The sequence below is a fragment of the Puma concolor genome, chromosome A2, assembly GCF_028749965.1.
Source record: "Puma concolor isolate L17-30 chromosome A2, mPumCon1.1.hap2, whole genome shotgun sequence".
Taxonomy (NCBI): Eukaryota; Metazoa; Chordata; class Mammalia; order Carnivora; family Felidae; genus Puma; species Puma concolor.
This window is the reverse complement of record NC_141668.1, coordinates 87,409,985-87,433,039: the sequence shown is the minus strand read 5'-3', so window position 1 is coordinate 87,433,039 and position 23,055 is coordinate 87,409,985. Positions and strand designations below refer to the sequence as shown.

The following is a 23,055-nucleotide window of genomic DNA, read 5'->3' as shown; positions in this document are numbered from 1 at the left end:
TGAAAGTGTATAATATGCTGACAGAGAATTCATTCAAGAAGCTTAGATATGAATAAATATACTTTTTTTTTTCCTTAAAGTTGAGTCTTTGGAGATGTCTACAATTATATTTATTGATGTGCCAGAGATTATGGTGACAATTTCTCTCAGTTTGTCTAACATGTGTTTAACTCATTCATTCCTTTATTCTTATCTAATGGATTAATCATTACATTAGCAAACACGAATTTAATACCTACAATGTGCAAGATACTTGAAAAGAGCTTAATAGGGGAGAGAAGAATTTTATCAGGCTGGGTTGATAGGAAGTAATCAACCAGTAATGAACTGCAGTCAACTGTAAGTAATCAACCAGTAATGAACTGGGTTGATAGGAAGTAATAGGTAGCACCTACTTTCTCTATCTGAACAAAATAAGAGAAAAAAATGAGTAAGGCAAATGGAGAACGGTAACATTCCCATATTTACTATTCATAAAGGCCAATTTATGGATGTAGTTTATGGTCAGAGTCAAGGGCTTCTGGTGAAACCCAGAATCAGGCAAATTGTACCCACAGGCAGCACAGAACCAGGGCAGGCTGCCCATGCAGGGGCAGAATCTATTTTCAGAAGATGAATGTAGAACATTAAAAGGAAGAAAAAGAGGAGTTGAGTCAAGCAGGCCCAAATATCCTTCTAAGATGCATCATTCAGATAAGTCACGCCCATTCTGTCTGGGTAGCGTAGGTTAAGGTGCCAGGAGAGTGCAAATTAAGTACCTTCTTTGACATGTAAGACAACATGGTGGATAGAGAGGAAGTACCTCCCCCCAACTCTAGGTAACTACATACAGTACTATCATAATGATTTACTAAGTGATATTCAATGACACTAAAGAGTTATATACAAATTTCTAGGATGGCAATAGAGTATATGGAAATAATACCTAAGGCAACTGTCTGAAGAATTCCAATACTTAGCACTCAGTGAGAGAAGGAACTGGCATTCCATTTCCTATATTACTATGACAGTGTTGTTAATTAATTAATTAAACATTTGTTGAGACCCTACTAAGTGCCAGGCACTAGGTTAGGCAGTGGGTAGTCAAAGAGAATGTGGTCCAAATGGTATGCATTGTTAGTTTGCTAGGGCTGTCATAACAAATACCACAAACTGGATGCCTTAAACAATAGAAATGTGTTGTCTTACAGTTCTGGAGACTAGACATCCTAAATTAAGGGTTTGGCAGGGCCATGATCCTTCTGGAGGCACTAGAGAAGGATCTATTCCAGACCTGTCTGCTAGCTTCTGGTATTTACTTGGTTTATGGTAGCAGAATTACAGTCTTCATATGGCGTTCTTACTGTGTACATGTCTGTGTCTCGATTTCCCCTTTTTATGAGGACACTAGTCATACTGGATCAGGGGCCGGCTTACTCTAGTATGACTTCATCTTAACTAATTGCATCTACAATGACCCTATTTCCAAATAAGTTTGCTTTCTAAGATTCTGGTGACTTGGACTTCAGTATAGAAATTGGGGAAAGGGCTCAATGCAACTACTTACATAATATATTAGGTGAGTTCAGCTTACAATTCACTGAACAGTCATGCTACCTCATAATAGTTTCTCTGCTTCATTAGAAAAATAGAAGATAACTTTACTGCATTTTGGATAATATGATTAAGTCTTTCCTCTGTGAGGCTTATTATTTTCAATCAGATACGTTGGGTAATGTATAAGTAACTGAGAATGTACCCATTAAGAACAGAATGGATTTAAAAAAAAATAGACTAGTTTTTAAAAAATTTTAAGTTTACAGCAAAATTAAAGAAAAGTATAGAGATTTCCCATATATTCCCTGCGTACCCTCCATGCATAGAGCCTCCCCATTACAAATATCCCCCACCAGTGTGGCACATTTGTTACAACTGATGAACCTACACTGCCACATCATTATCACCCAAAGACCATAGATTAAATTAGGGTTCACTGCGGATGATACATCTTATGGGTTTAGACAAATGTATAATGCTATGTATATGCCATTATAATATCATACCAAGTTTCACTGCCCTAAAAATCCTCTGTGCTCTGCCTATTCATCCTGGCCTCCCCCTCTAACTCCTGGCAACCACAATGATGCTTTTACTGTCTTCATAGTTTTGCCTTATCCAGAATGTCATATGGTATAGAGCCTTTTCAGATTGGCTTCTTGCACTTAGTAATGAGATGCACTTAGTAATATGTATTCAAGTTTATTGAATGTATTTTAATGGCTTAGAGCTCATTTCTCCTTAGGACTGAAAACATTCCATTATCTGGATGTACCACCCAAACTGATATTTACTAATAAAAGGATGGGAAAGAACAGATCTTACATGCCAACCAAGGGTGCACGTATAGCCACTCCTGTTGACATGCCTCTCTCTCCTCTCACGGACTTCAGCTTAGACAAGCATGGGTGTAGATGTGCCCGCACACAGACCTCATATATGTCAGATCTACAATTTGGGAAGTCCTGGACTATTTAAATTTTGACTAAGAAGGGACCAAATAATCCAGGTATATGCTTTACTTTTAGAGCACTGTGAAGCTATTTCTTGATTGAAAGTAGCCATGTAGAATTGTCCTTTTTGACTTCCAAGACAAATTTCTCAGCCTGGTCTTATTGTTAAATCTAAACATGAATTTTTGGATATGTAAATGTAATTTTTTCCTAAGATGCTTGTTGCTGAAGTGAACAGACTTTATCAAACACTGACATTTTTTCTGAGTATTCCATTTTGCATTTCTAGGTCACTTAGATGCCTTATGAACCAGAGCAAGGCATGTTTTGTTTTGTATCACTAACAATAGAATCAAAGAATATTTCAATAAAGAAGGAACATCTCTTTTTAAAGAATGATAATGATAAAAAAATTTCCTTTGACCAGAACTGTTGAATTTCCTAGAAGCTCTACAGAGACATTGAGACACAAAACAGACATTGACAATGTAGTCTTATAAAGGAGGACCTATAGGGGCGCCTGGGTGGCGCAGTCGGTTAAGTGTCCGACTTCAGCCAGGTCACGATCTCGCGGTCCGGGAGTTCGAGCCCCGCGTCAGGCTCTGGGCTGATGGCTCGGAGCCTGGAGCCTGTTTCCGATTCTGTGTCTCCCTCTCTCTCTGCCCCTCCCCCGTTCATGCTCTGTCTCTCTCTGTCTCAAAAATAAAAATAAAAAACGTTGAAAAAAAAATTTAAATAAAGGAGGACCTATAAAAAACCATATTTTACGTACACCTTTGCTGTTGTGAAGGTTTAAGAAATATAATTTCTTTCCTCTTTCCTAATGTAATGGTGTTTTGTTGGATTTAGCAAATGCTTTTCTTCTTCACATAAGAAAATAAGAAAAACCCAAATATCTGTACATTGTAGAGGGACTGCAAGCCATTTAATTGGAAGAAAATTAAATGTATGCATTTTTACATAATTCAGTCCACCTCACATAAATTCTATAGCTCTGGTCTAGTCTAAGGTGTTGAGATACAACAATATGTACTGTTGCCATTCCATTTGCTTACACGTTTATCGCCCTACAAATATCTAACACATTGCCTTTTGGACACAAGACTAAGAATAAATCAGAATGCCATTGTTTTGAATGCCCCACTCAGTTTTATTAAAGAATAATCAGAAACCAAGATAAAACCATTTCAAGAAGAATGCCTGTTTTATATGTTATCCATATTTTCACTTGACATGGTCTATGCATATAGTTAATGTTGAAATTTATCTAATTGCCATCCTTCGAAACAAGGGAAAAACAATGTTTTTAAGCTAGACAGGAAATTGTTGATTTTATTTCTTGAACTGTCATAAAATTTGAATTTCCAAAATTTGGTTTACCCTGTGAGAGCTCTGGGATTTATATTTCTAATGGCTATGTGACAAATTTTAATGAATCTAATCATTTGTTTCCCTCCTGTCTTCATATTATTTCTTTAGAAATAAGCATAGCTAGAGAGCATTTGAGGGAAAAAAAAAAAAGATTGTGAGGAACACATTTGTAGTTGATAAGAAAAGAGAATAGCAACAATCTGAGATAATTTTTTTCTTTTGATTTTTGTTCAGTGCTTCTAAGGTAACAACAAACACACTCCACAAGAAGCAGAAGAACATAATTGCTAAGGCTGGTGTCAGACTGCCTGAGTTTGAATCTGTTCTTTACAGTCTGAGGTTGGGGAAATTATTTAATCACTCTGGGCATGTCTCACTTTCCTTAAGCATACAATAGGGATAATAACATACTTCCGTATAAGCACTAGATGTGGCATGTATATAAATTGCTTAGAACAGTAGGTGTTCAGTAAATGTTATATATTATTATCATTGAATTCTACTACTTCAAAAACACTAAGTAAATCACATAGTGAAATCAGTCAAGCAGCCTAAATAGTCTTTCCCCACAGAAACAAGAAGTGTAGTCAAGTTTGTATAATTTTAAAGATATTACTTTTTTTTTAATATCCAATTTCTGGGGCACCTGGGTGGTGCAGTTGGTTGAGCATCTGATTCTTGGTTTCGGCTCAGGTCATGATCTCGTGATTTCATGGGTTTGAGCCCCGTGTCAGGCTCTGTGCTGACAGTGCAGAGCCTGATTGGGATTCTCTCTCTCTCTCTCTCTCTCTCTCTCTCTCTCTCTCTCCCTCTCTTTCCGCCCCTCCCCCACTCACATACGCTCTTCTCTCAAAATAAATAAATAAACTTTAAAAATGCAATTTCTAACAAAAGAGATACACACAAAGCTAATATTTCCTTTTAAAAAGGTGTTTACATAAATTGAGTTTTCCTTCCTTAGTTGAGACATGTTGTGTGGTTAAGTGATTTAAAGGAAGAAAATTCTGAGGATTTTCAGAATCCACACTTTTTTTTTTTCAAGTTCTGTATTATTCCTGTAGAGTCCTGCATTTGATTTTGCTGGGCACGAGGGGCTGCTACCGAGCAATGAACTTGGCAGCACTTTGGCACCACTGAGGGTATAGACTGAAAGCAGAATCAGAGGCTTAGCCCCCCGATTTTATATTAGCCCAATGCTTAGTCTCCTCATACATTACTAGGGCAACCTTGGTTTTCAAGTCTTTTTAGAACAGATTGCTTCTCACTTTCGTTTCTGCTCATTTGTGGTAGTGACCAAAGTGGTGGGGCATGAAGATTTACCTTGCTTTCTTGCAAACTCAGTAATCTCATCAAAAAGTGTATTTATTATACTAATACAAGGTCTTATTGCATTTTAGTGGGGGAGGGGGCTGTCAGAGCATGGTCCTCCCTTCACTTCTAGAAGCTGAAGTTCTTAGTTAAAATTTGAACCACAGGGTCTTATAAGTGAATGAACATTTCAAGGGTTGACTCTTAGATAAGAGACAAACATCGTTTCAATTGATTTTCTATTATGACCATACTATAGATTATATCCTATAGTGAAAAGTGGAGAGCATTCTGTCTTCAGAAAGGAAGCAATCATGTAGTGGCCACCTGTGTTCTATGTAGCCAGTAGATTAAAAGAAGTCAAGATTATAGCTTCTTGATCACAGAGTGCTCTTACCAATTTTCCTAAACCTTCTAAAATAAAAAGAAGGATTATACTATGGGTGCTAAAATGTTTGCATTTTAAATGATTAATGAATTTTTACTCATCATTTAAAAAACTAATTACTTTTTTGATGTAGTAAAATATGCACATGGACGAAATCCAAAAGTACAAAGGGAAAACACAACGCAAAGTAGGCTTCCCTCCTGTTTATACTCCCTGTGCTGTAGCTAGCCAGTTAGCAAAGAAGATTACTTTTCTGCTTTTTCAGGGTTATTTCTATATACACTGATTACTGACTTGCAGTGTTTCTTTTTAACTTCTTAGTTCTCCTAAAGTGTTTCTAAGTTCTTTTTTTTTTTTTTTTAATTTTTTTTTCAACATTTATTTATTTTTTGGGACAGAGAGAGACAGAGCATGAATGGGGGAGGGGCAGAGAGAGAGGGAGACACAGAATCGGAAACAGGCTCCAGGCTCTGAGCCATCAGCCCAGAGCCCGACGCGGGTCTCGAACTCACGGACCGCGAGATCGTGACCTGGCTGAAGTCGGACGCTTAACCGACTGCGCCACCCAGGCGCCCCAAGTGTTTCTAAGTTCTAAAAAAATGCATTATATAAATTATTTTTAAAAGTTTTTATTTAAATTTCAGCTAGTTAACATACAGTGCAATATTAGTTTCAAGTGTACAATGTAACGATTCATCCCTTCCATACAACACCTGGTGCTCATCACAGGTGCACTCCTTAATCCTCATCATCTCTTTAACTCATTCCCCCACTTTCCTCCCCTCTAGTCACCATCATTTTACTCTCTGTCGTTAAAAGTCTGTTTCTTGGTTTGCCTCTCTTTTTCCCATCTTTTGCTTGTTTGTTTGTTTTGTTTCTTAAATTCCACACGGGAGTGAAATCATATGGTATTTGTCTTTCTCTGACTTATTTGGCTTAGCATAACACTCTCTAGCTCCATCCATGTGGTTGCAAATGGCAAGGTTTCATTTTTTTATGGTTGAGTAATATTGCATTGTATATATATACACCTCTACTTTATCCATTCATCAGTTGATGAACCCTTGGGCTGTTTCCATAATCTGGCTACTGTAAATAGTGCTGCAGTAGATATAGGGTGAACATATTTCTTTGAATTAGTATTGTTTTATTCTTTGAGCAAATACTTAGTAGTGCAATTGCTGGATCATAGGACAGATATATTTTTAACTTTTTGAGGAAGTTCTTTACTGTTTTCTACAGTGGCTGCAAGAGTTTTCACTCCTAACAACAGTGTATGTAAGTTCTTTTCATATAAGATATGTGAAAGAGATGAGGTGAATGAGAAGAGATGGCCCTTCGACACGGTGGTAATTTATATATAATATATTTATGTAAAATTATATGTATATAAAAATAAACTTAGAATAAAATATTAGAATTAGGGAAAGTTAGGGTAATGATTAACTGAGCTTATGACCAATTGAGGAAAGAGAAATTCCCAGTCCTGTCAAGAAATGACCTTTTATCTGTAAAATTTGTAACCAAATTGCATTTCACCTATTCAGGAAGATAGGCAGGGAAATGTGAATTACTAAGAAAACATGTTCAATACCCCAAAATTATTTTTCATCTATATCTAAAACCCTCAGTTGCTTATAGTTTCTTTGAAGCACTATAAGAACAATATGTGAAATTAAGAAAATAGAAAAGTCAAGGTCTAACCACAAGCAGAAGATGACAAAGAAAAAAAATCCAAGATTTAAAAAACTAAATTGTGGGGCGCCTGGGTGGCGCAGTCGGTTGAGCGTCCGACTTCAGCCAGGTCACGATCTCGCGGTCCGTGAGTTCGAGCCCCGCGTCAGGCTCTGGGCTGATGGCTCAGAGCCTGGAGCCTGTTTCCGATTCTGTGTCTCCCTCTCTCTGCCCCTCCGCCGTTCATGCTCTGTCTCTCTCTGTCCCAAAAATAAATAAAAGTTGAAAAAAAAAAATTAAAAAAAAAAAAAAACTAAATTGTAAAGATTTACTAGAAAGATTAGTAGAGGGAATTATTTCCCATTAATAAGGGAGAAGAGCTGCCTTAATAAGTGTATCTTCTTTCTGCAATATTTCATTTTTAACATTTTAGTAAAAGTAGACTAGAATAATGGCAATAAAATGAATCCCCATAACTTTGAAACTGTATATGTCATTTGGTTTTAATAAATGTAATGAATTTGGAAGATGTTTATTATATAGAACCAAGTCCCACAAGCCCTCAACTAACTTTGGGTGAGAGAAACTGATATAAGTATTGAAAATATTCAAAGACCAAAGCAAGATACAAATGAAATATAGGATATAAATGTGCAGAATCTTTTAGATCTTGCTTTCAAAATTCTGAAAATATTCCACGAGACTGTACTATGTAAAACATAATAGCCCCTTGTGAAGTTTTAGGAACATCAAAAGGTCTGAAAGAGAAAAAGAAGAAGCCTTTATTTCCTTTTGATCTTGATAATTCAAGTGCTATTCTTTGGGGCCAAATTGAAGTCAAGGTATTATTCGATGAGAGCAAGAAGTCAATTAGGAGGGAAAATATGAGGCTACTATTCCCAGCAATGAAGCTATGTAGAAGGAATGAGTGCACACAGAGACCTCCCTCTTCAGGAACAAAGTCCACGTCTCACCCAGAAATAACTAGAGCACTCTTTGTCTGGCAATAAAGAAGCTGAGATTTCACACTGAAATTATCGTCACTGCTTATGAGGAGAAACAGGAGACAAGAAAATGGAACACAGAGCGAAAATCAGACCTAGAGAGAATGGATGGCTATGATTAGAAATACGATTAAGCTTTAAGGATGCCTGGAGCACATGAAGCCACTTAAATATTGCATCCTGTCCTCAGGTTTCTGCAAGTGCTGTACAAACCTGAGTTACCCTGGTTGTTCTTGCTCTGCACTCCTTGTTCGTCTATCAAATCTCTCTCTCCTACACATCACATCCTACACAGCTCAGAGAAGTAGAAAAATGCTCTCCACAAAGGTTGAGTGCGAGATCCCTAAAATGCTGAATCAGTTTGAGGGCACGAAGAGGTTCAAATAATGCATCGTTTTTAGTTTAATAGCAAAGTGAGCTGGCCTTGACTTGAAGTGACATTCCTGAAACTACTCATGATTTCAATTTTCCCCCCAGTGCTGTAGATAAAATTACTACTGTAGTTCATAACCATGAGCTCTAAAGTGATTATCTTATTACTTTATAATCACACTCAGAGCATTTTACAATTAGGGCAGTTTTAACTTTCAAATAATCCTTTTAAGAAAAGATGCTCCCCATTTGTAAAGGGAATATCTAATTTTAGAAGGTTGATTTAAAATAGACCCAGAAATTTGCCCCTCCAATGGAAAGATAAACCCTACTACTGTGTTTGGGAACAAGATCATAAAATTAAGCCTCCTCAGAGTGAAAAAGAAAAAAAAAGATAAAGATCTGAGTGGATACACACATCACAGTCTCTGTGAACCCACACAAAAATAAGCAGGGGATAGGCGGCGTTGGGGTGGTTTCAGAGTGGGCTATTATTCACAGGAAAACAGCGAGATTCACTACGGAGGACATAATTCTTTTGACAGTGACAGGACCTCATTCACAAAACCAGGACTGATGGTGCAGGCACAGTCAGCGTGCCAAGCGGCACAGGACCTGGATGCGGGTCCCTAATGGTGAACTGAGATCATTGCTGAGGACACTCGGTGATCACATAAGGGACACTCTGTTTGCTCTCTGGGAGATGCAGTTCATTTGCACTAATTGCGGGCTTGGGGGCCTGGAGAAGGCGGCTCTGTGTACACATACTGTATTCCCTTTGTTGGTGAAGGTAGCTCTCACGGGCCCTGTTCCTCCTGGCATTGTGTGTGTGTGTGTGTATTAACAGAGAGATTTAGCTGCCTTTAAAATATATGTGCATTTCTAATTCTTTGCACTAGACTTACTAATAGCTGGTGAGGGGAAGCTACAATATAATGGTGAATTACTTTCCGGAAAAGTTTAGCATATAATTCATGAAATAAAAGAAATCCAAGAAAGCTTAACCCAATTACTATGGTTTATAGGATTTTCTTTTCTTCAGAAAAGTTCAATCTTAGACAAAACTATGTACTTTTTATCCACCTATTTTATTTTATTTTACTTTAATTCCAGTACAGTTAACATACAGTGTTATATCAGTTTCGGGTGTAAAATACTATGATTCAACATCCACCTATCTATTTTTGGTATTTTCACAGAGAAAATGAAAAATTCTTATATCTAAGAATATACATTTAAAATATACTTCTACATAATTTTCTTTAGTTATCAAATAACTTTTGAGGGAGTGGAAGATCAAGAATGTCCTATCATTTGGGGCACCTGGTCGGTTAAGCAACCGCCTCAGGAGGTTAAGCAGCCAACTTACGGTTTCAGCTCAGGTCACGATCTACCAGTTTGTTTGATGGAGCCTTGAGTGGGGCTCTGTGCTGACAGCACGGGGCCTGCCTGGGATTCTCTCTCTACCTCTCTCTCTGCCCCTCCCCTACTCATGCTTTCTCTCTCTCTCTCTCAAAAATATATTAAAAAAAAGAATGTCAAATCTTTCAAACTTAGAAGGAACTCATGTTGAAGACCCTCAGCAGTGTAAAATGAGCATGAAATAAAGCCAATCATGTTGATGCAGTAAAGCTTTGACATTCTCTTAGAGGTTTGGTTGACTAAAGAATAAAGATTTACGAGATCTTGAGATATTTAAAGATATATACTAATCACTGACACAGCTAAACAAAAAGTAAAATTGTCCTCGTCCTGGCAGCGCTTATAATGTATGTGGGGATGCCAGACATACACATTATGAAAAGTGACCTATAAATACCAGGCTAATCAGTAGCTTCCAAATGAGTGAAGGCTGTAAATAGTACTTCGATAATTCAGAGAGAGACAGACTCAAGTTTTCATCCTGGGAGTCAACAAGTGATTTCTTAGGAATATCAAAAATTTTAGTATATTTTGACCAAAAGAATAGGAGGTTACAATGTGGAGAAGGCCTTCTCAAACACGTGGATGTGTTTTATGAGTGTGGGATGTGGATCAGAGAAGAGGTAGAGGAGGAGTAGGGACCAAAGCTAACAGAGATGTTTCAGTAAAATGTGGATTGTCCAGGGAGTCTGGGGCAGTAGAAACGGAAGCTCATCCAAGTTTTGGGAAGGATAGTTACGTGATCAAGTGCTGGTTCAAGAATCTTTCATTGATGGAGGAATAATAGGCAATCTGATAGGGATGGAGCCTGGAGGAATGTAGATCAGTTAGGGGACTGTGATCCACAAATGAGGTGACACAGCAGTAATCTAGGATGGTGATACTTGGAAACAAGAGATTAAAACTACAGGTCCAGGATCTTTTATACCCAATAATATAGAACAAGCCTGGGGGAAAGAAGCATCAAAAAACCCAGAGCTATCTGGGTGAAAAGAAGAATTTGAAAAATCAAGCAAAGGCCTTTCTGAGTTGATCAGCTTGTCTCTTTTATGGGAGAAGAATTTAGGTAGAATGTTGTATTTAAGTTGCCATAGAAATTCCTAGCATGGGGAGTCCAGGGGGCAAGAGTTAGAACTACAGCTCTGGAACACACCAGAAAAGTGAAGGCTGCAGGTAAATCTACAGTATTTGAAGCCATGCAGCTGGATGTCAACTCTAACATGATAAAGATGTCTAAATATAGATGAGGTTAATGTCAAGAAAGGTTTCCTGGGGATATGAATTTTAAATATCAGTTTAAAGACAGATTCTCTAAGATGATGTAAAGATATATCATCCTTGCAAGCATTAGATCTAACACCACAGCCACAAATTCAATAAAGGACAAATATAACAGAATACAATGTAATGAAATACACTGAGCTGAAAGACTGTGATTCGACTTGATGGAGGTAAGGAGTCATTTTGTCCTCAGCATGGTTAACAGCCCAGAGAAATGTGGCTGGAGAGAGGATGAGTTCAGGTGTTCCTGGGTCCAGATCTCAACTCTGTTACTAAATTAACTGTTACCTTAGTTAAGCACCTTTTAGCTAAATTTCAGCATATTCTTTGTTAAGTATGCTATGATTACGAGATAAGAGATAAAATACGTACACTATGTCTAGCCCATGTCATGAATTCATTAAAGGAGGGTTGCCACTATTTACTTTATTTCATTTTTATTTTTGTAACTTTTAGTAGTAACATGCATAGAACTACATTTCTAAGGATAGAACTATATTGATTCCTACCACCAAACTGACCTATGTCAGAAGAGAAACATTTCTGATCTGAGACACTGAAAGATCATTCTTTTTTTTTAAATTTTTTTTTTCAACGTTTATTTATTTTTGGGACAGAGAGAGACAGAGCATGAACGGGGGAGGGGCAGAGAGAGAGGGAGACACAGAATCAGAAACAGGCTCCAGGCTCTGAGCCATCAGCCCAGAGCCTGACGCGGGGCTCGAACTCACGGACCGTGAGATCGTGACCTGGCTGAAGTCGGACGCTTAACCGACTGCGCCACCCAGGCGCCCCTATCATTCTATGGCTTTTCTAGGTGATATGGGCTACATCCATCTGTTTGATGTAATTTTGAGCAAAACGGGAACCTAGCATAAGGTAGTTCACATAAAATATATGAATATTTATTGATAATGTTAGTAGAGCTCCATGTAGAAATTATATATTTAAAGGTGGTCACCAACTTTACAGGAATATGGTCTGAAAATACAAGGAATATATCATTCTAAGTATAAGTTCAAAGGAGAAAAAAGTGAAGAAAATGAGTAACAGAAGTAAATTGAGGACTCCTCTAAAATCTATTAGTATTTACATAGAGAAAATAATTCATTTTGGTAAAGTGTATAAGGATTTAAAATTGGTAGGTTTTATGTTTAAATACATACAGAATATTGTAAGAAATAGGATTTTTCTTTATATCCACAGAGCTGAATAACCCCAGTTGTAGACGACTTCAAGAAATGAAAGAAATTAGAAACTTTTGGTAGGTAGAAACTCAGAATGCCACTTTTAAAGAGGTACAAGTAAAATAGTGGTCATGCGTCTACACATTGCTGAGTAACATATTTATGCCTCTATTTGGTGCTATAAGATTCAAGATAGCATAGCTGCTAAGATCATGGGTTCTTTACATACACACACACACACACACACACACACACATATATATATATATATATAATTTATATGTGTATATAAATATATCTTATATTTATATATATTTCCTATATATAAACTCCAGTTACTGGGCAAATTGCCTAACTGTAGTGTACCTCGGTGTCTTAATTTGTAAAATAGTACCCAATCTGTAAAATCTATTAGGACAATTAAATGAACTAGTACATAGAATGAGGTTAGGGAGCTCCCAGCACATGGCAAGCATCCAAAAGAAGTTAAATTTTACATTACTTATTATCAGTATTTTTTGTAATGGAACAGAATTGCCTCAGTAAGCTTTTCTTATGCTCCAAATGTGCCTCATCAATGACACTATTTATGCTCTGAATTGACATCTGATATTAATTAGTATTATAAGCTCTTAGTCGAAATAGGGCAGTGTTAACTAAACTTTAAGCAACAATTTTCTCGGTATTGTTGAAGTTCTTTATATCTGGTGAATGTGTATGGAAAGAAAGCAAAGGCAGGATAAAAAGCCTGTGCTGGAAAAAATGTGATGAGGTTCAAAAGGTGAAAAGCTGCACATATGTATATGAGAGGGAGGCAAAGTGAATCCTAAAATTTCTATTGGAGAAACATAAAAGAAAACAAAGTTTTCTAATAAATGATGACAGAGCAATTCTCTGGTTTGGGGCTGTTTCCTCCATCTTTGAACACTGGGCAAAGAGCTGCCTAATTTATATGTCTCTTCTCCCACAGTGGGAAAGAAAAAGACAGTATAAGAGCCACTTGCTCAGCCAGGTTTACAGAACCACTGTAAGCATCTGTAAACATCTGTGACATCTACTGACTCTCCAGAAATCCTAGAGTTGGCCTGGGCAATTTTTTCCTATTGTCCTCAGGCTAAGAAGTCCAAGGACAGACCAGTTAGAACTGGTTAAGAAGAGTTCAAACTAACCCATTTTCTTTGTGTCTTGAAACACTGACTAGCCAGAAAAACAAAACAAAACAAAACAAAACAAAACAAAACAAAAAACAATTCCTCATGTTTAGGGTATAAATGGAAGGGAATGGTGCTTTCTAGATTCACTATGACCCCCAATTAATTTCTACTTTACAAATCTGTGGCTCAAGAATGCTTCATTTGATTTACCCTATACAGAGTAGAAATGAATTAGAAACAAATGATTCAGGCCCAACCAAGGACAAATATTTTATGTTTTTAGCTATCAGGTGTTAACCATTAAGAAACTGTAACTGCACTTTGATCCCCAATTTCTGCTTCTTTTATGATTATTGCTTCCACTTGGCTAAATCATTTTGTTTCTCATATCAAATATCAACTAAGGAAACTATGTACTATTAATTTAAATCTATTACATCATGAGAAGTAAATATTTTGACAAAGATATTTCAGAATTAAAAAAGAAAAAATCTAATTGCTTGAAAATTATCTGATCATTTCATAGTGAAAAGGTTACATTATGTATCAATAGTGGTTTTTAGCATTTGTATCCAGAAATCAGTTATTGGTAGGATCAGAGCATGTTTTTCACCATTATATTAATGGAGGAGGTTGTTCTCCTCTGAGTAACCAAGATGAAACCACTTTTTACGGTTTTACGCCTTGATTAGCACAGATTAGATTTTGGTTTCCTTATGTTCAAGAAAGAACATTTTTACAGGTATTATGAACAAGGAAGGTAAAAAACAAGCTTATGAAACTTTGATAAAAATAATTGAGCATGGAAATTCAAATACTATGTCACTATAGAAACAGTACAGTGATAATTAAAAATACAGACATCAAAGTACCTTAGTTGTAGGTCATATATTATGAATAATATGTATGCAAGGTGCACGGGTTAACATTTTTTCAAGAGCTTTAACAGAGCTCTTAGATTTTCAATGCCTACTCATATGCTGTTATTAAAAAATAAATAACTAAGCTTAGAGGCTACAAGAATGCCATACTTTTGGTAACATTTAATTATGAATAATATAGTGAAAAAATTCATTTTTAGAAATAAACTATTTAGCACTCTATTAGTAATAAGCACAAGAAAATAGCAAAGCCATACCTTGCACAAACACACTTTATATCTGCCTGACATTCTTTATATATATGGTATGATAGATCGTATATGAAAGAGATAACAAGTTTTCCTTGTTCAAGGGCAGGTATCTTCACAAAGTCAATGTATAAAGATGCTTTCTCCACATTGTCAGATTAGATAGTAAGGGTAGAGGGAAAACTGTATGGACACACTATAGCTATGGTCATTTTGAGGACTGTATTCATTGAAGTTGTTAACTAAATCATATGACACAACCTCACACAGTTTACAGAACTGTGAGTATAGCAAGATTTCTAAGGATAGATTTTTATCTAACATTAGTTAACAAAGAAAGACCCCAGAACTTTCCACAATCATATTCATGACTTGTAACATTTTCTAAGATGTAGAAACCATTCATGATATTGCCATTAATACTGTGTAAGTGAAACAAAGACTGAGGAACTTGAATGAATTGCTTGATAAGTCAAAATTAAAACAATAAAATGGATACAAGAATTATGTCCTTTCCATTTGATACCATAATCTTCTCTCTGAAGATAACTATAATCATAGGTATACATGTACATACATATAAATGACTAACCTGGTGTTACTACTCCATTTCCATTGACCACAGGCCTCTCTTCCTCTTCCTCCTCAGGAGGCTCTATACTTGCTTTCTCCATGTTGCTTACTGATTTATTCCTCTTCCGTTTTCCTTCAGCACTTGGAGTGGCTCCCGGAAGTATCTGGTCTGTCACATTTAATAATAATGGTGCTGGTTCTGCTGGAGGCTTCGGCGTGCCGTAGTAATTGTCTGCAAATGATACCAAAACATGGATTTAAATATTCTCCTACTGTATGCATAATTCATAAATATTGGAAATTATATTGATAAATATGCATCCTGTTTCTTACATACATATGTATTTTACATGCATATGATTTTTTTATCCTTTCACATTTTTATATATACCTTTATTTATTGCTTCTATTGAATTGGGCTTTAATGCTTAAATAATGGTACAGATTTATCTTCATTCTCACCTTTTGCCAAACCAAAATATAGTCATATGTATTCGTCTCATATGGCTCATAGCAATTTCTAAATTATTTTTAAAATTTGATAACCTTTTTAAAAATAATGTCTGAATAAGGGTGCAGGTGACTTTTTTTAAAGCAAATCTCACAGCATTCTGGAAAGCAAAGCACATTGTGCTTTTCTCCAGCTTTCAGAGGGCTCTGGCTGTTGTCCTTGATGCATACAGCACAGCAGCCTGCCCAGAGTGGTATCTCCATGCCAGTTTAATGGTTCACATGGCTACTGACAGTGGGCCTGCTGCCCTAATCATTCTTCAGATTACTACAGCTCTTTTTCCCATAGCTCCATGATTGGAGTGATGGAATATTTGTTTCTCCTATCAGTCTGTCAGACTTCTCAAAGAAGGAGACTAATTGTTATTTCTCTCTGTAATAACAGCCTGACACATAGTAGGCATAGAATAAATATTTACTAAGTGAGTACCTTTATATATTTAAGGCAAATTATTTATAGTCTAAAATTTTGATTGGTAAAGAACATAATGGTGTTTTATAAAATCAGTGTTATACTTTTAGCATCATCTTTGAAACCCACATTGGTGTTTTCAGTTAATTGAATAATTTATGCACAGATTAGCTACTCATTCATTAACATCTTTACTTAGTACTGACTCTGCACCCAAACACTCCAATATATGTTTGAGAGAAAACGATGACTATAAAACAATCCTTGTCTTCCAGATGCTCAACAGTGTAGTGTGGAAGATAGGTGCATTTGACATCAAGCAGATAAGTATTATAACAGGAAATAGGACTAAGTACTGCAACCAAGGAGGCACAGAGGAAGAAGCACATCTCACTATCTGCAGAGGCCACTGAAGGCAACTGGGAAAACAGTGTTTTGCAAAAGAAACAAACTTTAACTAGAAGTCATGGGTTCTAGACTTGGCTTTTCTACATAACTACAATTCAAGGAAGTTACTTAACCTCACTAAGGCTCAATTTCTTCATCTATACATTGGAAACAGCACACTTGTTATACCTAAATTCTGGGTTGCAAATAACCACAAACCAATTCTAGTTAGACTGAACATGACAGGGATGTGCTGAGAAGATATGGGATGATTAGTCGAAGGAAGAGGCTGAAAAATCTTGGGAAAAATGAGCAAAAGCAAAGGAATTCCGTCAAAACACCAAAGTTGCCTCTGCTGGTCCCCAACTCTGAAAGCCCACAGCTCCATTGCCATGGGCACTGACTGCCCTTGGCTGCCACTCCCTCAGCTAGAATGAATCCCAATCTCTGCTCAGGAGCTCTGATTCGCTCATTTCCAGGAAAACTCTCAGGCTGGGTTGTCTCATTGGCTAAGCCTCAGCCAGAGGGTGAGCTGACAGATTACGGCAGGAGAATGGCTGTTCTCCTTTGATTTGGGGAGAGGGAGCTGGAGTCCCACCTTCCACCCATCTCATCGCAGGGCCCTCTCCAGGAAGGAATGGTCTTGGAGTGTTGGGTCAGCAGGAATGACCAATGTCTACTACACTTGCCCTCATCACTGGGTTGCTGTGAAGAAGAAGGATGTATGAAGAAGTGCTTCATAGGCTGTAAAAGGCTAGCTGGAACACTAATGCTGTTGCTCATTTTCATGGATATTCACAGTTGTAAGAGAAATACAAGGGGAAAAAACATCATCATGTAAAGTGGTTCTTATACATGTAAAACTTTTATACAGACGTCTGAAAAGTGGATGATAGACATTTTGCTAAAGGTTACTTTCTAATTTAATTTAGAGCATTTCAAATGAATCAGACCTTTGAATGTTCTTGCTGAATTCTGAGCAAACAAAAACTGCTAGTTACTTCTTAGCAGTCTATTAATTATTATTATATTTCAGCATCCCTAAGGGCTTGCACCATTCTCAGTACACTGCTATGCTTTCTATGGAATCTCAATACTTAACTGCTTATCTAATAAACATAAAGTGAAACTAATAAGTCACCCTACATGTCCCAATAAATAACATACTTTTAAGTAGTATTCTGAGACTTTAATGCTTTCAAATATATACAGTATTAAGAAAAATGGATCACGTTTCAGTGTTATTTTTCTTCCAACTTGTCTCTTATGGTTTAAATCTCCCTGAGGTAGAAACATAACCTTTTATTAATTAGAAATAAATTCATCGCTCAGGCTAAAAATAAATATTAAATAACAGATTCTGTTGAATTTATATTGCTAAGTAATTACACCTATTGGCATGTGATGTGATTATAAATTATGCAGTGATATTCTATTTCTACAATTTGATTTATGAAAATAAGACTACAGATTAAATTTTAGATGTAAAACTGTATGAATCATTAGTTAAAATGTTAAGATTATCTTCATTAGCAATAATAATAACAATTTAGAAGAGGCACAGAAATAACCCATATAGTTACTACACTTGAGACATATAATTTACAGAGAATATGCTATTATACCAAATCCAATGCATAGAACAAGGCAACCAGAAATACCTAAACTAAGTTGAAGAATTAGTCAGGTAGTCAGGTAGCTAAGTCATTGGAACTCTGATAGAAGTCTATAGAAATCCGTATACTAAGGGAAAATTGTGCCTGTTAGGTAAAATATCAACATGTTTTCAGAAGAAAATAAAAACAAAAACTGTTTTTAAATACAATTTGGAAAGTGTCCTGTTAAGAATGAAATGCCTCTATGGTACAGTGCCAACGTTTAGAGAATCTAAAATCTCAAAATACAGTAACACTATGGTGTAACGTTTAATGGCACTGATCATGCAGAAATACACCTGTCTTTGAATCCTTGTGTCCCCTAAACTGGTTACTTCTTTACATCCTTAATTTTTTTAGTTAAACCAGGAACATAGGGCTGTAAGATGACTACAGTCACAACAGCAACTACAATAACAATTATTAACATCACCACCACCACCATGTAATTTACTGAGCTGGATACTGTAATGGACATTTAACCTATGCACTCTTGGATCAAATGAGGACTAGAATACCTCTTACTCCATAGTGCTGTTTAAGGATTAATGATAACGAAGGAATGTATAATGTGACTGGATCAGAACAGATCTCCATATACGGTGGCTACTTTGGTTATTTATCACAAAACAGTATGAAATCATTCTGTCTCTACACTTAAAAGAAAATGGGAGGCCCCAGAAATTAATCTATTTACCAATATTATACATGAAGCCAGTGGAAAACCTGTATCTGTTTGTCTTAGGACCTCATCTCTTCAAAATACTACATTGCCTCTCAAGAGGGGGTGGGGGGAAAAGTGTGATGAAATTTGCATTTCTGCCCTGAACTGACAGCAAGAGAAATTCATTCAAACCCACAACCAATACGCACAAATGTATCACTTTCAAAAGGGAAAGGTGATAATTGCTACTAAATAATAAAGCTGGAGCAGTTTAGGTGATTTTTTTTCTCTCCTTGCTTCCAAAAATGTGCATATGTGTGTATGCACGTGTGCACGCATATGTGTGTTTTGCGGGGATGAGGTGGGATATGATAGGCTTTTCTAGTACGCTTTTTACTGAATACATCTTGTAAAGAATGACATGTTTATTAGCAGTTTCATTTAAATTTAATATAAAGTTGTATTTTTTAGGGGCGCCTGGGTGGCGCAGTCGGTTAAGCGTCCGACTTCAGCCAGGTCACGATCTCGCGGTCCGTGAGTTCGAGCCCCGCGTCGGGCTCTGGGCTGATGGCTCAGAGCCTGGAGCCTGTTTCCGATTCTGTGTCTCCCTCTCTCTCTGCCCCTCCTCCGTTCATGCTCTGTCTCTCTCTGTCCCAAAAATAAATAAACGTTGAAAAAAAAAAATTAAAAAAAAAAAAAAAAAAGTTGTATTTTTTAATTGAATATGATGACAAAATCAAATGATATGTAAAATTGCTCACTTAGTTCTATTATAATGACGATCATCTATACATTACATAGTCTTTTTTTTTTTTTAATTTTTTTTTTCAACGTTTATTTATTTTTGGGACAGAGAGAGACAGAGCATGAACGGGGGAGGGGCAGAGAGAGAGGGAGACACAGAATCGGAAACAGGCTCCAGGCTCTGAGCCATCAGCCCAGAGCCTGACACGGGGCTCGAACTCACGGACCGCGAGATCGTGACCTGGCTGAAGTCGGACGCTTAACTGACTGCGCCACCCAGGCACCCCTACATAGTCTTAATTTAATCAATGCCTGGGGTAAAAAAGACAATTTTTTGAGGAATTTGATTTATTCCTCAGCTTTTTAAGTGCTTAAAATAATGATTTTCCCCATAAAGTTATAGTTATAAAAGAGTGAAACAGGGTTGATGCACCTATTTATTGGTTTTTTTTGAGATTTTATTTTTTTATTTTTAATATAATTTATTGTCAAATTGGTTTCCATACAACACCCAGTGCTCATCCCAACAAGTGCCCTTCTCAATGCCCGTCACCCACTTTCCCCTCTTCCCCACTCCCCATCAACCCTGTTTTTTCTCAGTATTTAAGAGTCTCTTATGATTTGACCCCCTCTCTCTCTCTGTACCTTTTTTTTTTCCCCTTCCCCTCCCCCACGGTCTTCTGTTAAGTTTCTCAAGATGCACATATGAGTGAAAACATATGGTATTTGTCTTTCTCTGACTGACTTATTTCACTTAGCATAATGCCCTCCAATTCCATCCATGTTGCTGTAAATGGCCAGATTTCATTCTTTCTCATCACCAAGTAGTATTCCATTGTATATATAAACCACATCTTCTTTATCCATTCATCAGTTGATGGACCTTTAGGCTCTTTCCATGATTTGGCTATTGTTGAAAATGCTGCTATAAACATTGGGGTACATGTGCCCCTATGAATGCACCTATTTCTGATATAATAAACACAGAAAAGCTTTCTAGAAATCTGAATAAAAAGAATAGTCTATAAAATATCAATAATTGCTTTTATAGTGAAAAAATAAATAAATGCCCACTTACAATGCAAGCTTTACTAATTTCTTGTGAAAGAAGAGGGACTAAAACAGATTACATCATTATGAACTAAACTTGCCTAGAGACTCCTTTGAAAATTACACACCTTATTAAAATTATTATTTAAGAAAGAGAGAGAGCACGACTGTGGGAAATGGGCAGAACAAGAGAGAGAGAGAGAATCCTAGGCAGGCTCCACGCTCAGCATGGAACCCTATGTGGGGCTTGACTCCACAACTCTGGGATCATGACCCAAGCCAAAATCAAGAGTTGGCTGTTCAACCTACTGAGCCATCCAAATGCCCCCCATTACCCACTTTTATGCAGACCCATTCCTAAGTCTTCTAAAAGAGACAAAAATAGCTTTCTAAATAACTTTTCATGTAGTTCACTTGAAGACTATCATGGAATTATCTCTCTTCTTATTAGACCAAATAATCTTTTCAAAACATCTTAATCTTTTAAAAATGTTTTTGTCTTTTTTCTGACCTTTCCCAGGTGTTTGTTTATTGGTCTTTCCACACTGATTTTAATGGTGAAGTCAAGGAGTCAAAAGAAATAGGAGACTACTTCAATGAATTATAAACTATTCTCTTTTCTGTACCCTAGTCTTTATTGAAAAAGAATAGACACCAAAATAGTATTTTCTAAGATGTACCATATCCTTTATGCCTTTAAGTTCTGACACTATGATAAAAAGTAGGCATTATACTAAATGCCTACTATACTATACTAATACTAATACTATACTATACTATACTATACTATACTATACTATACTATATTATACTATACTAATACTATACTAATTTTATATATGAGGAAATGTAATAGTCCAAACTGAAATACTTTGAAATACTTTTACTTATTTCCAACATGTTTTCCCTTTAAATAAGATCAATTTTCATGATGAAAACATGTGATTTATTATGTAGTGCATTTGGCTTTTTAAGTAGTATTTTCAGAGGCTAACTCTGTCGTTTCAGTCCATTGGGTGTATAATGATAGCATGTGTAGAGTTTACATCAAATGGTCATAGTTCATTCTATATGGCACCCAAATGGAGCTGGATTTTAGAAAGATAATATTCTTGTCTTCAAGATACCTCACAGATTAAAGTCTTGACCCTCATTTCCCCCCAATATTCTCAGTGCTTTTATTCCCATTTTGGTAACCAGAAAGAATCAATTTCAGATAATGGTTTAGTAGAGAAGAGATGACTGCCTATGGGTCTCTGGGGCATGTACACAACACAGCCCATCACTGAGGTCCCCAGAGAGCCTGAGACTCTGTCCTTGTGTTGGAAACAATGTGTGACAAAATTTAAGAGGTTGGACATCTCATCATTTGTGTCTTACAGTTTTATAAATAGAGCAAATAGTTTGATACTTGGCCTCCTTAATGGCACTTGAAAAATCTGACTCTTGACGTTAAACAGAAATAAGAAATTCAGAGTTCCAGATCTACTAGCAACTAATCATGTTAGAAAACCTGCAAGATCATAAGTAAACAATTATTTTTATCCACGTCAGAGGTTTAGATTTTTATTAATAGAAACAAATCATAAAAGGATTCTAAATTCAAATTTTAAGATATGCTCAACTTACTACCCAAGGGATATTAATAAGTTAAAATTAGCATCAAAAACCATCATAACTTGTCAGCAAGAATCACATAACTTGACACATAACTTGCGGCAAGAATCACAGTCATATGGCTAGAGTTAGTATTTTAGAAATTATGTAAATACAGGGGCGCCTGGGTGGCGCAGTCGGTTAAGCGTCCGACTTCAGCCAGGTCACGATCTCGCGGTCCGTGGGTTCGAGCCCCGCGTCAGGCTCTGGGCTGATGGCTCGGAGCCTGGAGCCTGTTTCCGATTCTGTGTCTCCCTCTCTCTCTGCCCCTCCCCCGTTCATGCTCTGTCTCTCTCTGTCCCAAAGATAAATAAACGTTGAAAAAAAAAAAAATTAAAAAAAAAAAAAAAAAAGAAATTATGTAAATACAAAACAAAGTTAGTAAATGCAATATAGACAATATTCTATTTTTCTAAAATTGCACTTCCTACCAGAAAACAAGACTCAGAGTCTTGCTTTAGAATACTTTTTGCCAACTGGTTTTTGAAGTTATTTTTGTAAGCAGTTCTGATACTTAAATTTAGTCTCCCACAAAAAGGTATCATTTCCTCATCATGTCATCTGTAGTTAGTCGCCTCAAACCAAGATGCAAAAACTCTGGCCCCAATAGATAATGTCTTTTTCC

The 23,055-nt window shown here is 36.6% G+C and overlaps 1 protein-coding gene across 11 annotated transcripts in view; it reads right to left on the bottom strand.

Moving 5' to 3' along the window:
• Positions 1-23,055, bottom strand: part of MAGI2 (membrane associated guanylate kinase, WW and PDZ domain containing 2) — a 1,355,992-nt gene that overhangs the window by 488,747 nt on the left and 844,190 nt on the right. For all 11 annotated transcript variants that reach the window (XM_086696830.1, XM_086696832.1, XM_086696831.1 and 8 more), the window contains one exon: positions 15,372-15,584. In XM_086696830.1, coding sequence (XP_086552956.1) covers positions 15,372-15,584 — 213 coding nt within the window. The remainder of the gene's footprint in view (positions 1-15,371; positions 15,585-23,055) is intronic.